The sequence below is a fragment of the Zootoca vivipara genome, chromosome 12, assembly GCF_965207765.1.
Source record: "Zootoca vivipara chromosome 12, rZooViv2.hap1.1, whole genome shotgun sequence".
NCBI lineage: Eukaryota > Metazoa > Chordata > Lepidosauria > Squamata > Lacertidae > Zootoca > Zootoca vivipara.
This window is the reverse complement of record NC_142595.1, coordinates 8,757,570-8,780,848: the sequence shown is the minus strand read 5'-3', so window position 1 is coordinate 8,780,848 and position 23,279 is coordinate 8,757,570. Positions and strand designations below refer to the sequence as shown.

Sequence of the window (23,279 nt, the reverse complement as noted above, 5' to 3'; positions counted from 1 at the left end):
TGTTGTCGGTCTTACAGGAGAAAGCAAGGGGTGAGATGGCTAAAAATAGCTTTATCGTATAATGAGAGAAGAATCCAGTGTCTCTATTCAGACCAGGTCTCTCCATGGTTTTAAGTTTGGTAATAAGTTGCAATTTAGCAACTTCTCTTTCCCGTCTATTTCTGAATTATTATTTTTTGTAATAAGACAGCTACTTTGAGATCTTGTATAGAATGTCCTCGGAGATTTCTTTTAGTTGTTACTTCTGTTCTTCAATTTCACAGAAATATCGCCTGGAAGTGGGGGTTCAAGCTATGCCTCATCTTATCCATGTTCTCCAGACAGATCGGTAAGCATCTTACAGAAAATCTAAAAGTATGCAAGCAAATGTTCCCCATTAGTCACTTTCTGTGTCATGTAGCGTGAGCTGCAGTTGAATTCAAATTAATGTGAAAATGATGAAATTGTATGGGTTTTAAAATAAGAACGCATTTACCAAAGTCCAAAACAGCCTCATCCATTTGTTTTCAGTTAACCTCAGCAAGGCCAAAAAGCTTTTAAAAATATCAGTTTTATATTTGGAAAGATGCAGAGCAATAATGGCCAATAAGACAGTCACAGCCCCATAAGAGATATCATATCTGTACGGATGATTTTTTAATTTATTTTTTAGTGTTAGTGTCGCTTTTAATACAGTGAGAGATTGTGCTTGTATTCACAGTTCAGATTCCGAAATAATTGGCTATGCTTTGGATACGCTCTACAATATCATTTCGAATGATTTGGAAGAAGAGGAACAAGGTATACACTTGCTTTTTTATTTTAGCTTCTTAACAACTTAGATGAATAAGCATGTCCCATTTTTTTGGGTTATCTAGGGCTCAGTAAGCTTATCAGAACACACATGCCCACTTTCTGAATATTTGAAGTAAGCAGGACAATGAATGCTCTTTCCATCCGTATGGTAAAACCAGCAGCTGGTTGGTTGCAGCTGTTGGGATTTGTAGCAACACTCTGTGGAGCACTATAAAGTTACTGATTTTCAGACAGAAGGACATAGATTTAGCTGACCTGATCATTTCAGAAGTCAGTGAAGGGCATTTCTCAAAAGGCTGAATGAGAGCCCTTCATAGGTTACACAAATAAGAGGAGAACAGAAGGAAACAAGTGACTTGTACCATAGGAGTTTTTTTGCTTGTAATTGTGGAATAGAGTTTGCAGATCTCTCCCAAGGTCATATTCCTGAGATCCAAATGATGGCTCGTTATGAATGAGAATATTAGTTTCTCCACAAAAGGAAGTGGGAAAAGAGGAGTTAATCAATGCTACTGCTTCCTCTCACAGTTTGCTAAGATCTAGGGATTGTATTAACATGTGACAGGGCCAAATGTGGCCACCCACTCTTCTGCACCTTGTCCCTATCTACTGTTCAGAGCCTTTGGTCATGTTCTTGGTGCTAACGCTCTGAGAACTACTGGACTTCACTAAGACCTGTACTAGGTGCCAGGTTAAAAAGGTAAAGGACCCCTGACAGTTAAGTCCAGTCGCAGATGACTCTGGGGTTGCGGCGCTCATCTCGCTGTGCAGGGCGAGGGAGCTGGCGTTTGTTCACAGACAGTTTTTCCGTGTCATGTGGCCAGCATGACTAAGCAGCTTCTGGCGCAACGGAACACCGAAACCAGAGCAGTGCACGGAAACGCCATTTACCTTCCTGCCGGAGCGGTACCTATTTACTTACTTGCACTTTGATGTGCTTTCGAACTGCTAGGTTGGCAGGAGCTGGGACCAAGCAGCAGGAGCTCACCCCGTCGCGGGGATTCGAACTGCCGATCTCCTGATCAGCAAGCCCCAAGGGCTCAGTGGTTTAGACCACAGCACCACCCACGTCCCTTACAGGCGCCAGATTACACACCACCAAATGTTTTTCATGTCCCTGCTGATCCTTCAAATGTGTACAAGTACAACAGTTTATGGGCTGACTTGGGCAGGAGCAACTCTGGAGGATCACGAGTTCTTGCAGGACTTTTAGTGCTTTTCCTGATGAGTTGGAGGCCTGCTAGGTTTTTGAGAAGCTGTACCATGTTTACAAAATAAAAGGAAGAAAATCATGATGAAAATAGCTTCTTGCCTTTTACATGAATTCAAGATAGAAATGCTTGCAGGTAGTTTTCTAGAATATTTCATTTTATGGTGAATAATGGAATGTGCATTGACAGAGCTTCCAACTTTCAATTCGGCCTCGTTGCACTGTATAGACATATTTGAATGTGCCAAAATATTTACTTGCATGACAATATCTTGCTGGTTCTGGGATTGATTCTTCATAAGTAATTTTCGCTAATAGATTGTGAAATGCAAACCAATGAAGGAATGTTGAGAATACTTTATATATTCTCTGAGCAGATGATAATTTATTTGTTAAATGCTTAAAACTGAACTTGGCTTTGAAGCACCAGAATACATCACAAAACAATAAAAGAAAGAAGGGACATAGGCAAACCAGTGGATTCAGTTATGTTACAGTCCAGGGAGGGAAGAAACAAGTGGCAGTTGCCCCTAGTTAGGCCCAGTTTTGCAGAGGGCTATGCCAGCATATTCGCCATCAGGAGGGCTGTCTCCTCATTCTTGTTGGCGAATATGCTTTGATGACAGTTGGCCAAACCAAGGTATCCCATGGGAGGTGATGAGGACAGGGACATACCTGGCTCTTTAGAGAGTGTAGAAACATCAGCGTAGCGATCAAGGTTTAGGGAGGACAAGTTTGTGGAATCTTCGCTGAGCCTCCAGAGGATGTTTTTTAACTAAATTTGTTTAGGGGTGCCTGAGTTAAACTAATCAAGTAACCCCTGTAGTGAGCATTGATCCGTAGTTCTTCCTTTTGAAATCAATTTCATGCCATTAACCAATCTTTTGTGCAGTACTAAATGGAAATCTGCTTAATTTTTGAATCTTTCTCTCTTCTTGTCTGCCTTTACAGATGATTCTGAAGGTAAAGCAACCTGAATTTATATTAGCATGGTGTGTCTTTAGCCATAGTTCTAAGCATTAACTGACTCACAGCACCATTAATCGGTTTTTAAAAGGATACTGTGTAGATAGACTTTTGCAAGTGTTTTAGCCCTCTCTTCTTACACTTTCAAATTTTGCAACTGTTTCGGGCCCTTTCATGTCAAAGGGGAGCCATGTGACTGCTCAAATTGATAACTGATGGAGAGAAATGTGTCTTGCAACGTTAGATACTGAATTAAAATACACCTGAAATACTATTCCATTTGTTACTAAGATTGTTGAGTTCATTATGAAGGGGGCAATATGAAATTGCAGAATTGCAAATATTTTATAGCAATTGAAGTTCAAAAGTATATTTTTGCAGTGTCCTTTTTAAACAACGCTGTGTACATGAGCATGCATCTTAACAGCACTTTGATTCCAAGGTCCACTTGGAATCATGTCGCAGGCATCTTCTGTAATAAAAACTTTTATATCAAATGACTAATCTTAAAATACTTCATTGCAATACTGTACTGATGATGTCAAATTCATTGTAACCTGGTTAATAGCATAATGGTTAATAGTATAATATTGATATGCACATGAGGCTTTCTTACTATTAACATATTGTTTTGCCCGTATCCTTTCCTGGATTTTCTCTTGTCGGTTTATTTCAACATTTTGGAAGATAAGGAATATAATGTTGGAATATGGCATTGGTATATTGGTTGGGTTTTAGCCAGTGCTAGTCCTACTCAGAGTAGACCCACTGAAGTTACTTTACATGACTGACTTGGGTTGATTAATTTCACTGCGTCTATCGGTGTGTAGAACTTGGTTGGCTACAGCCCACTGGATTCGATGTCAACTTCGATGATCAGTGTCTTCAAAGCTGGAAAAAAAATTGATGGCATCGAGGAACTTTAACTTTCAGATTGGTGTGTCCAGTGGGACAAATGGACAAAATTGCATGCTTCCATTGTGGCTGTGGCTGCCAACACTGTCCTCACTCTCCTCCTCTGGCAGCCCCTTCCTGGATTTTCCCTAGCTCTTAACTAGCACAAACAGAGCGACTGGAGGAGTGGAGCAGATTGAAGAGAGGCTTGACCTTCTGAGGTTAAAGAAGGGTTATGGCTAGCAGGAAAGAAGATTTGCCTGAGGAATAGAGGTTAAAAGGAGCTAGAGGCGATAAGAAGGAAAATAGGATGATGGCTCCTCCTGAACCTGGTGCAACTTAGAAGATCAGAGATGAGGCTTCAGGGGAGCAGAGTCTGCCTAACAAGTCTCAAAGTGAACTAGGTAGAGATGTAGCCCAGCAAAAAATAAGTAAGTAGAGACACGGCCAAGCCAAAAGGGCGAGGTCCACTTTCCTAACTCCTGGAAAGCCTATCTCTTAAGTTGCCATTGGAAGACCAAAGTCCCGCAACTAGACAAGAAAGCAATAGCTAACAAGAGGACTGAAAAAAGGGAGAAGTACATACTGCTTGAAGTAAAAATGCTGTCTAGAAGCATACAACTTGCCTATAACAACCTGCAAGAAGAAATAATGGCCTTCAGCACTTCAGACTCTATTCTCAGGTGTGCTGGCTGGGAGCCAGTGGGCCTGGCCTTCATAATTCCTATGTATAAATTGCTGAACACCTTATTTGGAAAGGTTATACCAGCCGTCTCCGATTCTATACCATACACGTGGTCAAAATTGAGAGGTTCCCCTTCCATATTGAAGATCATGCTGCTGTTTCTTCTCCATTGAGAATGAGGAATTAGCTGACACGAATGGGAAGCTGTGACTAGGACAGGCCACAAGTATAGCATTGTCCAAATTGCATAAAATATTTGGGCTTAGTTTAATGATATGTTACGGCTGAGCCAAGCCATTCTGTCATTGCTGTCATTGGTGTTCATGGAGGGATGTCCCCAGTAGGCTTTTATGATACAAAACTCACTATTTTCTCTTCATAGCAAGATATACATGGAATGGGATAAGTTTAAAGTCAAAGGAGCCTTGGATTCCTCTTCCAGTAGCAGAGCAAGAGTATATAGCTCAGTTAAGCCACAAGAGCTAATAAATGGGCAGTTTTTCTTGCACCTGTTTATATTAAAAAACACAAGACAATGTTTCTCCAATGCTTCAGAAATAAAGGAAGTTCTACAAATTGGGAATGTTCTTTACTTGTGAATATGTATCCAAAATGTGAATCCCTCCTATGGCAAATAGGATGTCACTTTTGTACGGTGATTTTTTCTTCATGTGGAGTTGAGTCCCACATGCATGTTTTGTGCCTGCACGGTGCAACATTTGGAATCTGGGCAATGAAACGCTTTGGCAGCAGGCCTGTCCCCAGCCACAACTCAGATCACGGTTGCTTAGAACTTTCTCTTCATTTTGAGCTTTTTTAAATATTATTTTTAAACAACCTCCCCCTCCTTTTTATTTATTTAAGCTTTTTCTCTTTCATTTTGCATTTTACTTTACCTTGGTACCATGTGTCTGCTGTGATAGTAAGTAAGTTCCCCGTTTGTTCAGATCACAGCTGTTATCTGTCCTGTCTGGGGTGGCAGATACTTGCCACAAATTCATGAGACAGGCTTGCTGCCATAGTGTTGGGCAATGCTATGGGAGCAGGCCCTCTCTCTGGTAGACACAGGCCCCTTTAGTGCTACCTAAGTGAATGTGCCCTGTTTTGGCATCACTGTTTTTACTACTGCCAATTGAGGGAGTTGAATGGACTTCCGTTCTGGGAGTTGAATGGACTTCCGGAACGGATTAAGTTCGACAACCAAGGTACCAGTGTGTTCATTTTCTCTCTCTGAATTTTTTTTAAAAAGCAACTGTTCCAAGATAAGCTACATTTTCATACTTCACTGCAGGGAACTGTACATGTGATCTCATATTAAAGGTATCATCCTTTGAGTATGGTTTTGCTGAGTATGAAGGTGCATTTCCATCATACTGTATTTGCCGTGTAAAGCATTGTACATCTCGAATACCTGTAATTGTGTTTGTCATGAACATGCAATTATTAACACATTGCCTCTGAGGAAGCAAAGTGGAGGCCTCAGTTTTTCTTTCTGCGTGTCACATCACTGAATACATATGCTATTTATAGGGGAATGATGTAGAAAATAAATTATTGTGGTGGACAAAAAACAAAGCTCTTGTCTGGGTGATGTAAACCAAGCATGTCCAAATTCTGTTTTGGGGGCTTAATGTGACCCGCCGATTGATTTAATCTGGTCCTTGTGGCAGTATATGTCCTGGTGCAAATTTCTAAAAAAAGTTCAACGACTTTGGTCGGCCCTCACGCATGTTCATGTAATCAAATCTGGCCCTCTTTGAAAATAGTTTCGGCACAGTTCAAAGTGAAAGATTATACTAGCTAAATGTGCAAAGTACATTGCTAAACAAGACCCCTGATCTCTTAGATGCCTTTTTCTTGATGTGAGCTTCAAGAAGAACTTCCCCTGCTGCCACCGAATGTGAGATGCTCCCAAATTTGCTGCAAGCAGAAGCATGGCCCATGCAATGGGGTCAGTGGTGGGTCAGACAGCAGAATCCTACAAGTTGAGTTTCTAGCAGATTTGCTAATAGGGGGTGAAGGCTTGGAGCAAATATGCTTTGGATTCATAAATAGATGCAACATATGCCACAGTAGTAATATTGCCATGGTTGATGCCCTATTCCTAAATACCCACGTGGAATGTTTTTTTAAATATTTAATGTTTGCAAAGAGCAGGCCCAATGAGATTAATGTGAACATCTGGAAGGATAGTTGGGATAGAAGTGATGAACAATTTATTGGTAAATATAGCTCTCTCTTTACTGTCTTCAGCATTTTTCAGCAAGTCCTTGTTAACTTTCACACCTGTAGCTGTGAAATGTTATAGTGCACATTAAATTAGTTCTGTAACATTGATAGTTTGGTGGATGACAGTTATTTCTTAAGCTGCATTTTTTATTATGTTTACTCAAATGGTAAAGGTAAAGGGACCCCTGACCATTAGGTCCAGTCGTGACCGACTCTGGGGTTGCGGCACTCATCTCGTGTTATTGGCCGAGGGAGCCGGCGTACAGCTTCCAGGTCATGTGTCTAGCATGACAAAGCTGCTTCTGGCGAACCAGAGCAGCACACGGAAACGCCGTTTACCTGTAGTGGTACCTATTTATCTACTTGCACTTCGTGCTTTCGAACTGCTAGGTTGGCCGGAGCTGGGACCGAGCAACAGGAGCTCACCCCGTTGCGGGGATTCGAACTGCCGACCTTCTTATCGGCAAGCCCTAGATTCTGTGGTTTAACCCACAGCGCCACCCGCGTCCTCAAATTGTACTTGTTGGCAATTATGGAGTTGATTGAAGCTTTGCTGTAATTGAACCTTTGTTAATGTTGCAGAAGAAAATTCACAGAAACAGACAGAAGACCTTGGAAGTCAATTTACAGAGCTTTTCATTAAACAGCAAGACAATATCACTCTTCTGCTGACCTATTTGGAGGTGAGAACTGTTCTTCTATAGTCATAGAGTAAGCATACAAATTTGTTGGCTGATATTGCCATGAACAAAGCTGTATTAATGTGGGGAGGGGAGGGTAGATCTTGCCCGCTCCTTTTTACTGCTGTCTCCCTACTTGACCAGCAAATCCAGTCACAGAGCCAGGCTAGGGGGAAAGCATCATTTGAAGGGTTGTAGAGGAAGTGATGTTTCACTAGGACCTGGGAAGTCAGGGTTCCTATCTTCATTCAGTTGTGGCACCATCTGGGGGATTGGCTCAGTGTCACGTTGTGGGGATAACATGGAAGAGAAGAGCCATGGTAGTTTGAGCACTTAGGAAGAAAGGCAGGATGTAAATGTAAAAAAAACAATCCTTTCATTTAAGTAGCATAGCAACTTGTTCTCAATTTCAGTGCGTGCCTTCAAGCATTGTTAGATCAGTCCAAGGGTTAAAGCAGAGTACCCAGGAACAGCAATTGAATTTTCAAAATTATAAATTAATTGCACTAAAGTGGCAAAGTTATGAACCAGAAAGTCCCTGCTGCAAATTTTTGCCCCTGTTGTGAGCATGCTAGATGGCTGAAATAGGGGAATAATACTGGCCTGCCTGGCAGGGTTTTGTAAGGGTTACTGATTATGTGTATGAAGTTCTACACAAATGTTGGTGATGTTATGATTATCTGAATTTGGCTGTAATTTAGACTAGAAAGTAAACTTCCTTTGACAGAAGCAGAGCATATCATTTTGTTGCTGTTGTTGTTGTTGTTTTTGGTAAAACAGTAGCACAAATATTGGCCAGAATAATCGTAAGCAACGAAATACAGTGGATTTTAATGCTTAGGCATGTTGACTTGCAGGAATTTGATTTTCACGTCCGGTGGCCTGGAGTGAAACTTCTTACAGTGCTATTAAAACAGCAGGGGCCCCAAGTGCAGCAGATAATACTAGTCAGCCCCATGGGTAAGTATTTATTTTATTTTAAAACATTTCTATACACCTTTTCAGATGTAGCGATTTCCCAAAGCAGTTTACGATTTTTTTAAAAAAAACCACATCAATAAAAATCCCTACAATAAGGCAGGGAAAGACCAGCAAAAGAAAAACTTCTTAAAAACCAAATAAAGCCAGCCATCAAGATATACTAAAAAGCCTGGACACATGAAAAGATTTTCATCATCATGAACTTTATTGCACTAGCCAAAGGCCATGGCATCATTCACAAAGGAAAAACAGCAATAACCATAAAAACCATAAAAACATCAGGCACTGCAAATACAATAAACCATGGTCACGTCTCCTAGAAAATATTTGTTGCATACGATAGAATAGCAGGGGGTTCTCAGATAGAATGTGCCGGCTTAAATATCCGAATCACCTTTGCAATTGACCGCTATTTTATCTAGTTCTTTTCTTCTTAGCTTGCAACACATATAGTGCTACTTTATAAGTTACGAAGTCATCAGTATCACTCAGCAGCCATTTCACCCTTTCCGCCCTGTTCGAGTTTGTTCCATTCGTAAGCAGGGGTTTTATAAATCGGTCTCTTGGTTCTATATATAGCGGGCATTGCAATAAATAGTGGTACAGGTCCTCTACGCAAGGTTGCCCACACAAAGTCTCTCCTTGTACTGTACTTTGCCGTACTGACCATCCACCACCACCGAGGGCATCGATTGGAATCTTAATTCTGCAAAAGCGATTCTTAGTATGGCAAGTGGGAGCTTTGTCAGATAACTAGCTTTGTCAGATAACTAGCTTGGATGTGCTCCGTTTTGATAAGTGGTGAACTTTTGGTAGAGGCAATCGTGGTTAAATCCCTTTCTGCATTGGACCTGAAGAGACAATCTCTTAAGTGCCTCCTATCCATCTTCATGATCACCTGAAGATCTTGTAATTGATAACTGGGTCAAGAGGCGTTGGGTGCCATCCTTCCAACATTTGGTCTGTTCTCGTTCTGTGTGGGACATAGCGGGGAATCTCTCCTCCGAGAGAGATCAAAGTCTTGAAAAGATTTTTGCTGGTACAGAAAAGATAAAATTATGCACCAGGCAATCCTCTATGGGGAGCACATTCCCTCAGCAAGTGCCACAACCAAAAGAAGGTCCTATTCCGCTTCTACACCCACCCCACCAAGGGGTGTGGTGTGGTCCAGCACGAGGGCTTCTGAGGATGCTAATAGTTAAGTCAAATACTCATGTGGTAGGTGGTCCTTGAAATACTGTGCTCTAAAGCCATTTTAAAAGCTAAAACCAGCACCTTCAATTTGGCTTAGAAATTGATCCGAAGCTAGTTCAGCTGTTCAAGATTTGACTGACTAGATATGTTCAACATGCCTGATCCCGCTGAGCACAGAACACAGCAGATAAGTTACTGTCTAGTTTCTGAACTAGGCTGCGTTGCAGTAATCCAAACGGGATATTTAACCAGGATGTAATTACTGTGGCCAGGCTATTTTCATCCAGGAGAGAGTCATCAGGTAAACGGGTGAAAGGTGCCTCATGCCTTCAAGGCCACTTGACCTCTCAGGGATAAGGCCAGTAGCATCCTCCAACCTCTGAATCCAATGCTCTATCCAGAGCAGCCTGAACACAGGAAAAAGTGTCTGTGTCTGAAATGTAGCCAGAACATCTGCTAGGCTGTAGTGATACAAAGGGGAGCATCCACAGCTTTTAAAGTTCTCTGAATGCTGGTAAGCCATTCCAGAAGTTCCTGTTTTAACAGGTTAAAACACATCTCACACTGTGAATGTAGACATTCTTAGGTTCAGTTCTTGGCATTTTTAGTTAAATGGATCTCCATTTGTAGAGCTGGGAAAGGCCTCTGCTTGAGACCCTTGAGATCCATTGCCAGTTAGACGAGAAGAAAGTGTTTGGCTTTTAGCAGCTGGTTAAGGCTTTTGAGGAATTTTGATAATCGTGCTGTGTGTGTGTTGCTAAACATAATAGTTGTTTTTATTGTATATGTGAGCCACCTGGAGACTTTGTATTGGATGGCAGATAAGTTGAATAAACAACCGCAGCAGCAACAACAACAACATATTGCATACATTTTGACTTGGGTTAAGGCAGCTTTATATGCCTGGGCATAACAATATTTTGTCACGGTTCTCTCTTTTAGGCGTCTCAAGGCTGATGGACCTGCTAGCAGATTCTAGAGAGGTCATACGGAATGATGTAAGTAGAAAATAATAGGATGTACAGTTGTATCTAATTATATTTTCATTTTTATTGTAAGTACAACAGATTAAAAAGGGGGGGTGGCAACTTACATTAACAATAAGAGCAACGCAGCAATCCTAATTTGTATATTGATATGAGCAGTCTATATGTCCAAATAGATACCCAAACTAGTTTATTGATTGTAAGAGATTTGTTCAAGTTTTGAAAGCACATTAAGATCTTCAGGGCATTGTGTAATGGATAGTGGGTGTTGATCCTTCCAGCCTTGAAGAATAAGTCACATGTTAGTTGTTCACCCTCTGATCCCTTCTCTTTTGACTCCTCCTGGCACCAGGTGACAGAGGATGTGTCTCTGTCTCCTGGGAGGTGGCTGAAACTCGTGGGAGAAACCCTCTGGGTAGGCAGAGCTGCTCCCAGTACTGGGCAATGCAACAAGCACCATGGGAGAGGGAGGTGGGGATGTAGAGGGCATTGGGGCTTGCGGCTTTTGTTGTGGGGATGGATGAAACGAGAGAGCAGGTTGAGGGAGCCCCCCACCCAGCAGACTGTGCCACTCCCAGCAAGGGTGCCATTGTCGTTCTGGAGCCCACCCCATGGTCCTTGGCCAATCCTCCATCTGCATTGTCCTAACTTGACAGCTCATATCACACGGAGGCAGGCTTATTCTCTGATGACATAGCAGCTGTGAAATGCACTCGTTGCAGAAATGAGAACGGTCCCATCTCTACTGAAATTCTGCCTCTTCTTGGAGATGCACCTGTTCATGCAGGCATGCCCTTGATCTCTTGACCCAAATCCCTGCCTTTAATCACTGTGTTTTAATTACATAATTTTAATTATGCTATATTTTAAATATGTATTATGTATACCAGGGATGTCCAACAGGTCGATCGCGATCTACTGGTAGATGCCTGCAAGGTTTTGTTAGATCACGGTCAATCTCTGGCTCCCTTTCCTTAGCGTCGCTAAAACTGACTCCTGTCCCGCCCCCTTGCCCTGCCCTCCATTGTTGTATGAAGGGAAGGGAAGACGGAGCTTTCTCTGTGCTGCTGTTTCGATCCATAGCGATCTTTTTGTGAGTGACTTTATCCCTTTGTCCCTTGCCTTTATCCCTCCCCAAAACGGAAACGGGGCTTTCTTCCTCCGAAAAAAAGCTCAACAACTTTGAGCTGAAGATCACTGCCAGTTTTTAATTCTGAAAGTAGATAGCAGACTCTTGAGAGTTGACAACCCCTGATGTATACGTATTAATACAGTTGTGCAGAGGCCCATTTTGGCATTTAGTCATACATATATAAAAGGAGGGGATGGCACAGTATGTGAGACTGTGTTTGCTGCTTCCAAAGCGGATGTCTTAATATGCTTTTTGGTGCATGTGTGGATTTGTAAGCACCAGAACTTTTTTTTATTTAAACCAATGTTTTATGGTCCTAAAATATAATAATAACAGCTTAAACCATAAAACGCAGCATGGACTTAACAACTTTTACAGAGAGCTAAATGAAACTCCCTCAGATAATTAAATTTACGCAGCTAAAGAAGTTGGAACATAGGAATCCTTTTCTGAATTTGAAGATCTGAGACTCTTGGGAGTCTTAGGAGGCACCTGTGTCACTGTCAGGATTGGAATGTTACTTCCCAGAGTGACAGTGAGGGCTCTGAGGACGGGGGTGGGGGTGGCAGGCAGAAGGAGACAGAGGCTTCCTTTCTTCCCATGTGGAGAGTGAGGCGGTCCTGAAACGCATGTAGTAAATTCCCAAGACAGCGTAAGGCAGGCAGAGGGGCCACAGCTCTCAGACACGTTCTCATGAGAGATGGGGCAAGCTGCTCCTGAGTCTCCTCGTACTAGGAGGAGGCGTAGAGTCCAGGCTTGGCACCAGGCCAACAGAGGGAGGGGCAGCCAATGGAGGGTATCCTGTTGGCGACAAACCCGCCCTTCAGTGGGTTCAACTGATTCATCGAGTGAAAAGATTGAGCTGTGTGCTCGGGCTGAAACTACTGTGTAAATACTATTAAATCTAAACGTCATAAAACCCCCAGCCTGCCGGCTCTTGGTGTGAGAGGGAGATCGTAAATCCTAACAGTCACACACACATCAGCACACCTTGCTCACTTTAACATTGATGTATCATTTAAAGCATGGGTAGGCAAACTAAGGCCCAGGGGCTGGATCCGGCCCAGTCGCCAGATTTTTGTTGGTCACTTCTGTCTGCCTTCTTCTCCCATAGGGTGTCTTGTTACTTCAGCAGTTGACAAAAAGTAATGCAGCCATCCAGAAAATAGTCGCTTTTGAAAATGCCTTTGAGAGGTTGTTGGATATCATAACGGAGGAGGGAAACAGTGACGGAGGTATGGCTTGAAAGATGTACTCTATCGTCATAGCTTATGCAGCACTGAATGTCAAACATGAACCTGTTCACTTTCAGATCTGGTTTTAAGGAATCCTGGTTAACCCTTCCCCGCTTTCTTTCTTGCAATGTCTTACTGAATTCTAGGGAACAAAGGGGGAGAAAAAAGAGTTTGAACAGCTTGCGGATCAAAGCCTAAACCTTATTACTTCATTTTGTGGTGGGATAATGAAGCATAATTTTAAATAGCCAGTATAACACAGTGCTCATAGTTTCCTTCATAGCCTAAAAGTGTGATGGGGGAGCCATTTGGGGGCATGTCGGAGACTAGTTCTTTGACCCGTTCATTCTACTCCTGAATTTCTGTGCTTAATCCTTTGACTCCCTGATCCACTGGGCTGCATGAGAGCCGTTATTCCAATGGCATTTAATTAGGGTATTGCGGTTTTAATTTTACACTCTTTGCTCTTCTTGCTCTTCACCTTGCAAAATATTGCTTTAATTGTTTTTTAATTTTTTTTGTAAGAAATCATTCTTTTAGTATGTCAGCCCCCACACTTTGGAGCTCCCTAACTATTGATAACAGGCACCTTCACTGTAGTCTTTTCAGTGCCTAGATCAGGCATCCCCAAACTCCGGCCCTCCAGATGTTTTGGCCTACAATTCCCATCTTCCCTGACCACTGCTCCTGTTAGCTAGGGATCATGGGAATTATAGGCCAAAACATCTGGAGGGCCGCAGTTTGGGGATGCCTGGCCTAGATGATAGCAATACTGTAGTATTATGTGGCACTGAAATTTTACGGAGCAATTCTGATTGTTGAAACTAATGTGCTTTGACGCTTATGTCCTTTCAGGCATAGTTGTGGAGGATTGTCTTCTCTTGCTGCAAAATTTGTTGAAGAACAACAATTCCAATCAGAATTTCTTTAAGGAAGGTTCCTATATTCAGCGCATGAAGCCGTGGTTTGAAGTCGGTGACGACAATGCTGGGTGGTCAGCTCAGAAAGTAACCAATCTTCATCTGATGCTCCAGGTAAATGCTTCTCAGCATAATGTGATGGTCAGCAAAAAAGTGTCTTGAGGTCTGATCTGTTGTGTTCACCTCTATATCACTATGAAGGTGTGCTTTGACTTTCATGTAATTCTACATAGTTCTGCCTTGTGAAAAAGTGAAAAAGGAAAGTTCCTTGGGTGGATTTTTAGCATGTGTGTGTGATGCTGTATGAAATCCTTTTCAGCTGGTCCGAGTGCTGGTTTCCCCCACGAATCCCCCTGGTGCCACGAGCAGTTGTCAGAGAGCCATGTTTCATTGCGGGTTGCTGCAGCAGCTTTGTACGATCCTGATGGCAACTGGAGTTCCGGCTGATATTCTTACTGAGGTAAGGGAGTAGAAGGAAGGTGGTGCACTTAGTAACAATAAATGGTGTAGCTGAGAACAGATGGTCCAAGATCTGATCAAGCAAGGAGAGGATGACATAGCTTTGCATGCTTTCAAGATCAGGTCGCTGCGGGGTCAGACCAGACATGTATCTAGTCCAGCATTCTGTTCTCACAGCGGTCAGACAAATGCCTTTGGGAATCTCACAAGCAGGATCCTGCTTGGGATCCCCCCTGCAACTAGTAAGAACATAAGAGTCTGCTGGAGATGTTGAAAATGTGTCCTTGGGGTTGTGAAGCTGAAGGCAGCCCTGTTTAGGGAAGGTTTTAATGTTTGAAAGACCATTGTATTTTAGTATTTGGTTGGAAGCCGCCCAGAATGGCTGGAGAAACCCAGCCAGATGGGCGGGGTATAAATATTATTATTATTATTATTATTATTATTATTATTATTATTATTATTATTATTATTATATAGTTCCATTGTTATGAATAGCCTTCATTTTAAGACACAGGTAGGTAGCTGTGTTGGTCTGCCATAGTCGAAACAAAAAAAAAATTCTTCCAGTAGCAGCTTAGAGACCAACTAAGTTAGAGACCAATCACCCATTCCCACCACCCTTCTGAGTAATACCCCTACCCACCCTCTTACTATATATAAGGGTTTGGTGACTTCTGTTTCAGTGTATCTGAAGAAGTGTGCATGCACACGAAAGTTCATACCAATAACAAACTTAGTTGGTCTCTAAGGTGCTACTGGAAGGAATTTTTTTTTACTTCATTTTAAGCATTAAAGTGTAAGAAAACCAACAGTAGACTATGAACTCAGTCAAAATTCCTTGAATGCGTTTTAGTAGTGATGCACAGTCTCAGTTCACACAGGCATGACTTATCACTGGATGCTGAGTTATTTTTTCAGTGATCAGCATGTGAGCTGTTGCTGAACAGCATTACTTGTGAATCAATAGCTCAGTCAGGAGAGCACAGGACTCATAATCGCAGCGTCATGGGTTCGAGCCCCACACTGGGCAGGAGTTACCCGCATTGTAGTGGGTTGGGCTAGAATCTAGATGATCCTCGTAGAATTGTAAAACTCTACAATTCTCTGATTCTTTGATGCTCAAATGCTATAGTGTCTCTGTCACACAGGCAAGTCATCAAATGATGAGCCTGAACCCAGATGCATTATAATTAATGCATAAAAAAACTGTGATGGTACAGTTGAGACTAAAGAGGTTGCTCTGCCTTGGATCATTTATCCCTTCCCCTTGCTCCTCCCTATAATTTGAACTGGCAAATAAAGGGATTCTTTTCGCCCTCGGAAAATCCCGCTCTTTGCTTTTGCCTACTTTGCAATCTTCACTGAAACAGCTTCATGCAGAGAACAAGACCTGCAGAAAGCATGTGCTCGCACATACAGAAACACAAAGCAATGTGCATGTTTTATAGCGTTGCATAATTCTGAAGATTTGAAGCTGGGACCAGTTCATTGCACAGCTCTCGGTTCTGATGGTTCAGTAATCTGCTTTTGCTTGGTTGCCTTCTAGACCATTAACACTGTGTCGGAGGTCATTCGCGGGTGTCAAATGAATCAAGACTACTTTGCTTCAGTAAATGCACCTTCAAACCCACCAAGGTAGGGTAAGGAAAATTTTGATGCCATTTATTGAGAACATAAATAGCAAGATGTTTGCAACTGGAATTAATAGGTGTAAAACCAGAAATGTGATCAGAAACAGGGGCAAAAACAGAAGTCTCTGGCGTTTCATGAAGCTTAATTTGCAGCAGCCTTGTGAAGCTACCTTCATGACAAGGCTGAACATGGATCCATATGGCTCATTGTGGTTGGGCCCTTTGATTTTGTACCTCAAGAATAAGTTGTATCCACCAGTGGCTTTTTCAGTTAGAAGTACTTGGGATTAAAGGTTGGCGCCAGTTCTGAAAAGTTTTATCAACTTGCAGCAGTTTTCCAGGGCCCTTTGGCAGGAATCCATCTTAGATCTGCTGCCTGAGAGCCTCAACTGAGGCAGCCAGTTATTGAACCGGAGACTTCCGAAGGTAACATGTGCTCTGCTGCTGAGCTGTGCATCCTCCTTCAGCTTCTGTATAGCCCGTCCTAGATTACCCCCTCTAGCTTTCACAGCAGAGTGAAAGCAGGGGCACTGGCTGCTTAAGCAGAGCTCCTTACAGGTAGGTGTGCCGGGTTCCTGTTAAGAGCATAGCTACTTGGGTGGGAAGTCGACTTGGCATGTGTGCTTGGAGTCCGCAGACAGAGAACCCCTTTATGCAAGGGGGAAAGAGCTTAAGGAAGCATTTTCTTGCCAGCTAACAAAACATCAGCAGCGAAATAGATTTCTCTTTGATCCCTGTGGGTTAATATTGCATTTTAGCTTTGAGTGCTGTTAGCATTTGATCTGAGTGGTTACGGTTGTTACTCAGAAGAACTTTGGAATGTAAGAAGGTGCATTTTATATATACAGTGGTGCCTCGCTAGACGAATTTAATTCATTCCACGGGTCTTATAACGAAAAGTTCGTCTAGCGAATCCCATAGGAATGCATTGAAATTTTTTTTTGATTTTTTTTTTTGCCCATAGGAACGCATTAATTGAATTTCAATGCATTCCTATGGGAAACCGCGATTCGCTAGACGAATTTTTCATAAAACGAATTCGCCTAGCGAGGCAACCTCCGCTCGAAAAATCCTTTCGTTAAGCGGAAATTTCGTTAAGCAGGGCATTCGTTAAGCGAGGCACCACTGTACCAAGACCAGACTGCTGATCCATCTAAATCAATATTTTCTACGCTCACTGGAAACAGACAAGCGTCTCTTCCTGCCTTACCTGGAGATTGAACATGGGACCTTTTGCATGTAAAACATGTGATCTACCACCAAGCCACAGCCCTTCATGAAAACAAAGGAGAATCAAGACATCACTTGATCATCGCTGGGGAATCAATGCTTCTCCTGTTTTCTAATGGCAATGCTGGCATTTCATTGAGCTGAAACTTTATAGCTGTACAGCGGTGCCTCGCTTAACAAATGCCCTGCTTAACGAAATTTTCGCTTAACAAAAGGTTTTTTCTAGCAGAGGTTGCCTCGCTAGACGAATTCATTTTCGTCTAGCGAATCGCGGTTTCCCATAGGAATGCATTGAAATTCAATTAATGCGTTCCTATGGGCAAAAAAAAAAATCAAAAAAATTTCAATGCATTCCTATGGGATTTGCTAGACGAATTTTTTCGTTATAAGAAAAGACCTGTGGAACGAATTAAATTCGTCTAGGGAGGCACCACTGTACAGGCCACTAGGTCTAGGGTTGTTGTTGTTATTTTGTAGTCCTCTTAAGTCGGGGTAGCCACCCTGGTGCCCTCTGGATGGCGTTGGGCTCCCCACTCCCATCTGCCCCAGCCAAGGTAGCCAGTGGTCCAGGAACATGGGAGTTGTAGTCCACTGCCATCTGAAGTGCATCCTGTCAGTTACCTGTGCTCGTAACTTATGCAAGACTTCCTTTCAGTCTGTAAAAGAGGACTTCCATAAGCACCTGTTGCAATCAGCGTAACTGTTTCTTCCCTTTGCATAAGAATCTAGTGCTTGTGTATTGATTCATTTGTTCATTCAGATGTATTTTGTGTCCTCATTTTGTGTTTTTATGTTTTGAACCACCCTGTGACCTTCAGATGTAGGGCGGTATACAAATTTAATAAGTAAAAATAATAATGGATGTGCTTACATGGTCGAGCAGCCTCTGATTGGTTGATATGTCTCCTCTTAGCTGCTGTTTCAATTTGTTGGAAGCCACCCAGAGTGGTTGGGGGGAACCCAGTCAGATGGGTGGCATATAGATCAATTATTACAGTGGTACCTCGGTTTAAGTACACAATTGGTTCCGGAAGTCTGTACTTAACCTGAAGCGTACTTAACCTGAAGCAAACTTTCCCATTGAAAGTAATGGAAAGTGGATTAATCCATTCCAGACAGTCCGCGGAGTACTTAAACTGAAGCGTACTTAACCTGAAGCGAACTTTCCCATTGAAAGTAATGGAAAGTGAAAGTGGAGAACAACGGAAGTGCCAACGATAGAAGACGGGAGAGAGAAGTTGATAGAATATTCAGAGCTAGCGAGGTTAACGGGGAGAATCAGAGATCAAAAACAACAAAAGTTTCAAAAAGAATGGGAAAAATTCATAACTTGTAGGAAAGATTATTGTAAGATTTAAGTAAAGAAAGACCAAGGAGAAAAAAAAGGGGGAAAAAAGGGAAAACTGGTAGATGGCCATTACAAAATGCAACAAGAGGGTATGTAACCAGGACGTAAGCGTATAGTTAAGAATAAAATGGAAAAGGGTATCTGGTAAAACATATAATGGGACGAAAATAATCGGATGGAAATAAAACCAAAAGAGAGAGAGGAGGAGGTCGAATTGGGGAAGATGAGGTGAAGAGGGAAACATAGACCAGGAAGAAAAATGTTGTAATTTGAGACATAAATCCAGGTTGACAATCTGTATAAAATGATAATTTTATTTGAGGAATGCAAGCTGTAAATGGATACCTGTGGTTTATTTTTCTTTTTTGTATGGCACAGCTTTTTCTTCCTTTTTATGTGATTTGTAAAACTAATAAAAATATATATATATATATAAAAAATTAAAAAAAATGAAAGTAATGGAAAGTGGATTAATCCGTTCCAGGCGGGCCCACGGAATACTTAAAGTACTCAAACCAAAGCAAACTTAAACCAAGGTATGACTGTACTATTGTTAAAAATTCAGGTCCCCAAGAGTATTATTGTTTTTATATTTGCATACATTTAAAAAACCTCAAACTCATAGATTTTCTTCTTTTAAACTTGACAGGCCTGCAATTGTAGTACTCCTTATGTCGATGGTGAATGAAAGACAACCATTTGTGTTGCGTTGTGCAGTCCTGTATTGTTTCCAGTGCTTCTTGTACAAGAACGAGAAGGGGCAAGGAGAAATTGTGTCAACACTTCTACCTTCAACCATTGATGGTATAGAATTTTAAATATGTAGTTTTATGAGCAAGCCTTAATATTTGTGGAGAGACCAGAGGACTAGGATTAGCACTAGATCAAAGTATTATTATCGTTATCGTTACTACTATTATTTTTGCCCCACCTTTTTGACAAGACTCAAGTACATATGAAAACGAAAACCACTAAAAACGTAGAAAAAACAATCATTAAAAAGCATTTAAACATTAACAGAAGTAAAAGTATAAGACATATAAAAGATCTAGTAAAACCCTACATATAATTACAATAAAAACAGCACATCCCTTTCATTAAAAGCAGTCAGTTCCCGAAAGCCTGTTGGAATAGAAAGGTCTTCACCTGGCGGCAGAAGGACAACCAGGAGGGAGGCAGTCTTAACGTCTCTTGGCAGGGAGTTCCAAAGTTGTCTGGGAGTAGCCACCACTGAGAAGGCCCTCTCTTGCATCTCTACCCAGCATGCATGTGAAAGTGGCAGGACCTTCCCCCCAAAGATCTTAAGCCTGGGCAGGTCCATATGAGGGAATACGGTCTTTCAGATAGCTTGGGCCTAAACCATTTGGACTTTACAGCTCATAACCAGCACTTTGAATTGTGCCTGAAAACAGACGCAGTGGAGCTTTTGTAGCAAGGGAGCCCTGTATGTTCTCTACAACCAGCTCCGGTATTTGCTTCTCCCAGCAGTTTCAAGGGTTGGGCTTGGTACAAAGGCATTGCTTTTCTGGGGGATGAAGAAGTCTTAATTTTCGGAGTGCTTCCCATTATGAGAAAATTCTCCCATTTCTTTCCCTAAATCAAGAAAAGGTTGGCGACAAGCTCAAAGCAAGGGCAGAGCTGCCCTTGCTTATTGAGTTGAGTGTCCAAATGAGACCAGTTTCTGATCTGTATCTGTTGCGGCTCTGTGGAAGCCGCAAGTATCATCACACCCTGCAAGCATAAATAATTGGACTGGGTGGTAAGTCTCAGGTCTGTGACCACGCATAGGGTGGAAATCCATATGTTTGGTCCTCCGTGGATTCATTCAGGTTTAATTAAGCACGATTTCATTCTGGTGTAATTAGGCATGAATTCCTTTGGACACTTTACCGTATTTAAATTTTATTTGTTTTATGTCTTAAATTATACTTAGATTTACTTTATTTAAATGTGCACCCAGCCGTTCCTCCTAACTGGAGCAGGGCAGCTAACAGCAGTCTTAAAACCATGCAAGTATACAGAATCCTGAAACAATAATTAAAACTGCAGCAAATCCTTGCCACTTTTAAAAACACGCTCTTTCAGCAACAGTGTGCAATTCATCACCGAATGCCTGGCAAAATAAGAACCTTCATGGTGGTGCCGAAGATTCACCAATGTTGGGGACAGACTAATCTCAGGCAGGAGAGACTTTCATACACAGGGAGCTATCACAAAGAAGTTGCTGCCCCCGTGGGCCTTGCCCATTGATGGCTCCATGAGCAGGACCTCCCCTGCAGATATTAATGCTGGCATCCCCAAACTTCGGCCCTCCAGGTGTTTTGGACTACAGTTCCCATCATCTCTGACCACTGGTCCTGTTAGCTAGGGATCATGGGAGTTGTAGGCCAAAACATCTGGAGGGCCGCAGTTTGGGGATGCCTGTATTAATGCATGGGTCTGACTCTGTTGAGGGAGGCACTCCTTCAGACAGAACTTTCCAAACTTTTAAATATATATATATATTGGTATTTCACAAAAATTTACAGAAATTATAAATCAAAAATCAAAAAGGAATTACTATACAGTAATTCAAAATAATCACACAATGAATAATCAAATAATCAATAGGTCATTAAACATTAAAACTAAATAATCAAAAATTAACTCAAATTAACTAAGATACAAACTCATAAGCTTCCCCACCACCACCCCACCCTCCACCCACCCTTTAGTGCTTCCAGCCAATCTCATGTTGTGCCTTTTTTCCTTTTCTTTTACTCATACGTATACCTGATTTCTGACTATGCATTTTATTATTCATTATTATGGGCCTTCATAGATCTTTTGAGAGGTCGACATTCTCCATGGAATTTGCTATATAACCTTTAAATTTTCCCCAATGTTTATTCTTTTTTCCTTCCTTTATCCCTTTGATTTCTGCTTCCTTTGTTGCCAGATTATAATATGAAATCATTTTTAATTGCCAATCCTCTTTAGTGGATACCTTTTTGCTCTTCTAATTTTTCCCAATTAATAATCTCGCAGCTGCCGTTGCATACATTAAGATACATCTGTCCAAAGGACCAAAAGAGCTTTCTAAACTTTTAAAGTTGGTGACATACTTTTTAGACATGCATCATTTCGCGACACAGTAGTAATTCAGTTTTACTAGCAAACCAGAGGTTAACCCCTTTCCAGCCCCGAGCCAACACACTGACAGCCGACACACTAACGTGTCACGACACACAGTTTGGAAACCTCTGCCTTCAGGTATTTGGGTTCTAGAACGTAAGGCCCTTGTACATCAGTACCAATATCTTGAATTTGGGTCTTGCTGCTATCAAGCAAGCCAGGGCAGAGGGTGCACCGATCAACACTGTGATCAGTTCCACAGAAGAGAACTGTTAGAAGTTTTTATTTACATTTCAATTTGCATAGCAATGGAATGTTGGGTGGAACAGGGAGGGAGGAAGTCGGACAGACTATAGTGAAGCTTTGAGCATTATTGATTTCCTGGGAGTGAGACGCCAGTTGCCGAAAGTAGCATCTCTGCTGCAGGAGAAATCGTCTGTCCTCTTGATATGTTACCATTCAGCAGTTCAGACACTAGGATGCTCTCCTCTCTTCAGGGGGAAAAAAAATCCATCCTGTGGGCTGGCAATGTCCTGCTTGCAATTAGTGCATCGCTGCCATTTCAGAACATACACAGCCGTAACTTGGTTCTTGAACGCCTTGGTACTCATACGTTCTGGCTCCTGAATGCCAAAAACCTGGAAGTAAGTGTTAGGTTTTTCAAACGTTTTTTGGAAGCCGAACGTCCAACGCGGCTTCTGATTGACTGCAGGGAGTTCCTGCAGCCCATCAGAAGCCGCGCCTTGGTTTCCGAACAGTTCCAGGAGTCGAATGGCCTCCTGGAACGGATTACGGTACAACTGTATTTGACATGTTTCGGATGTATTTTAAATGAACTCCCAGGGATTTAATTGTTTCTTATAATTCAAATACATTTTTTGTTTTATTGTGTGCCTGCTATTGCAGCGACTGGGAATTCCGTCTCGGCTGGACAGCTGCTCTGTGGAGGACTCTTCTCTACAGACTCTCTTTCCAACTGGTGCGCGGCTGTGGCACTGGCCCACGCCTTGCAAGAAAACGCCACTCTGAAAGAACAGCTGCTAAGAGTGCAGCTGGCAACAAGTATTGGCAACCCTCCAGTGTCCTTACTCCAACAATGCACCAACATTCTGTCTCAGGTACAGCGTTTACGTTTTGTCTGTCTCACATTAATAGTTCTCTTGTTAAGCTGGGAAATGATGGTGCTTTCTATCGAGAAGTGCCGTTCTCTTGAGTCGAAAGGAGGCTGCTGGTCATTTAAAATTTCATGCTAATTGTTTTTATTGTAACAAGTCAAGGTGTCTAGTGAATTATCTTGGACACAAGAGGTTGCGCATGATCTCTTTCGGTTCCTGTTGAATTGCAGTTAGTTTGCTTGGCATAATAGGATGAGTAAAGTCAGGCTCTCTGGCATAACAAGCAACATCTGTGGGTTATATAACACAAAGAATGGTGGGTTGCTGAGAACTAAATAATGTAGTCAAGTTGATCTGCAAGCCTTCAACAGAACTGGCAATCAAAATATGCATAATAAGGGGGCTTGGGCAATATTAGCATTTGAGTTGCTTTCTAACAAGATGCCAAGAATTGTGTAGGTACACGAATTCCTGT

General features: G+C 42.0%; 1 protein-coding gene across 4 annotated transcripts in view; it reads left to right on the top strand.

The window, feature by feature from the left end:
- Window positions 1–23,279, top strand: part of USO1 (USO1 vesicle transport factor) — a 47,844-nt gene that overhangs the window by 3,516 nt on the left and 21,049 nt on the right. For 2 of the 4 annotated variants that reach the window (XM_035136580.3, XM_035136578.3), the window contains exons 3-13: window positions 264–328; window positions 701–780; window positions 7,362–7,462; window positions 8,317–8,419; window positions 10,577–10,632; window positions 12,867–12,987; window positions 13,843–14,021; window positions 14,227–14,367; window positions 15,913–16,001; window positions 19,225–19,379; window positions 22,596–22,807. In XM_035136580.3, the coding sequence (XP_034992471.1) occupies window positions 264–328; window positions 701–780; window positions 7,362–7,462; window positions 8,317–8,419; window positions 10,577–10,632; window positions 12,867–12,987; window positions 13,843–14,021; window positions 14,227–14,367; window positions 15,913–16,001; window positions 19,225–19,379; window positions 22,596–22,807 (1,302 nt within the window). Of the gene's footprint in view, window positions 1–263; window positions 329–700; window positions 781–3,049; window positions 6,502–7,361; window positions 7,463–8,316; window positions 8,420–10,576; window positions 10,633–12,866; window positions 12,988–13,842; window positions 14,022–14,226; window positions 14,368–15,912; window positions 16,002–19,224; window positions 19,380–22,595; window positions 22,808–23,279 lie in introns of those variants that run through there. The other 2 variants (XM_060282253.2, XM_088656187.1) reach the window with 2 other exon arrangements.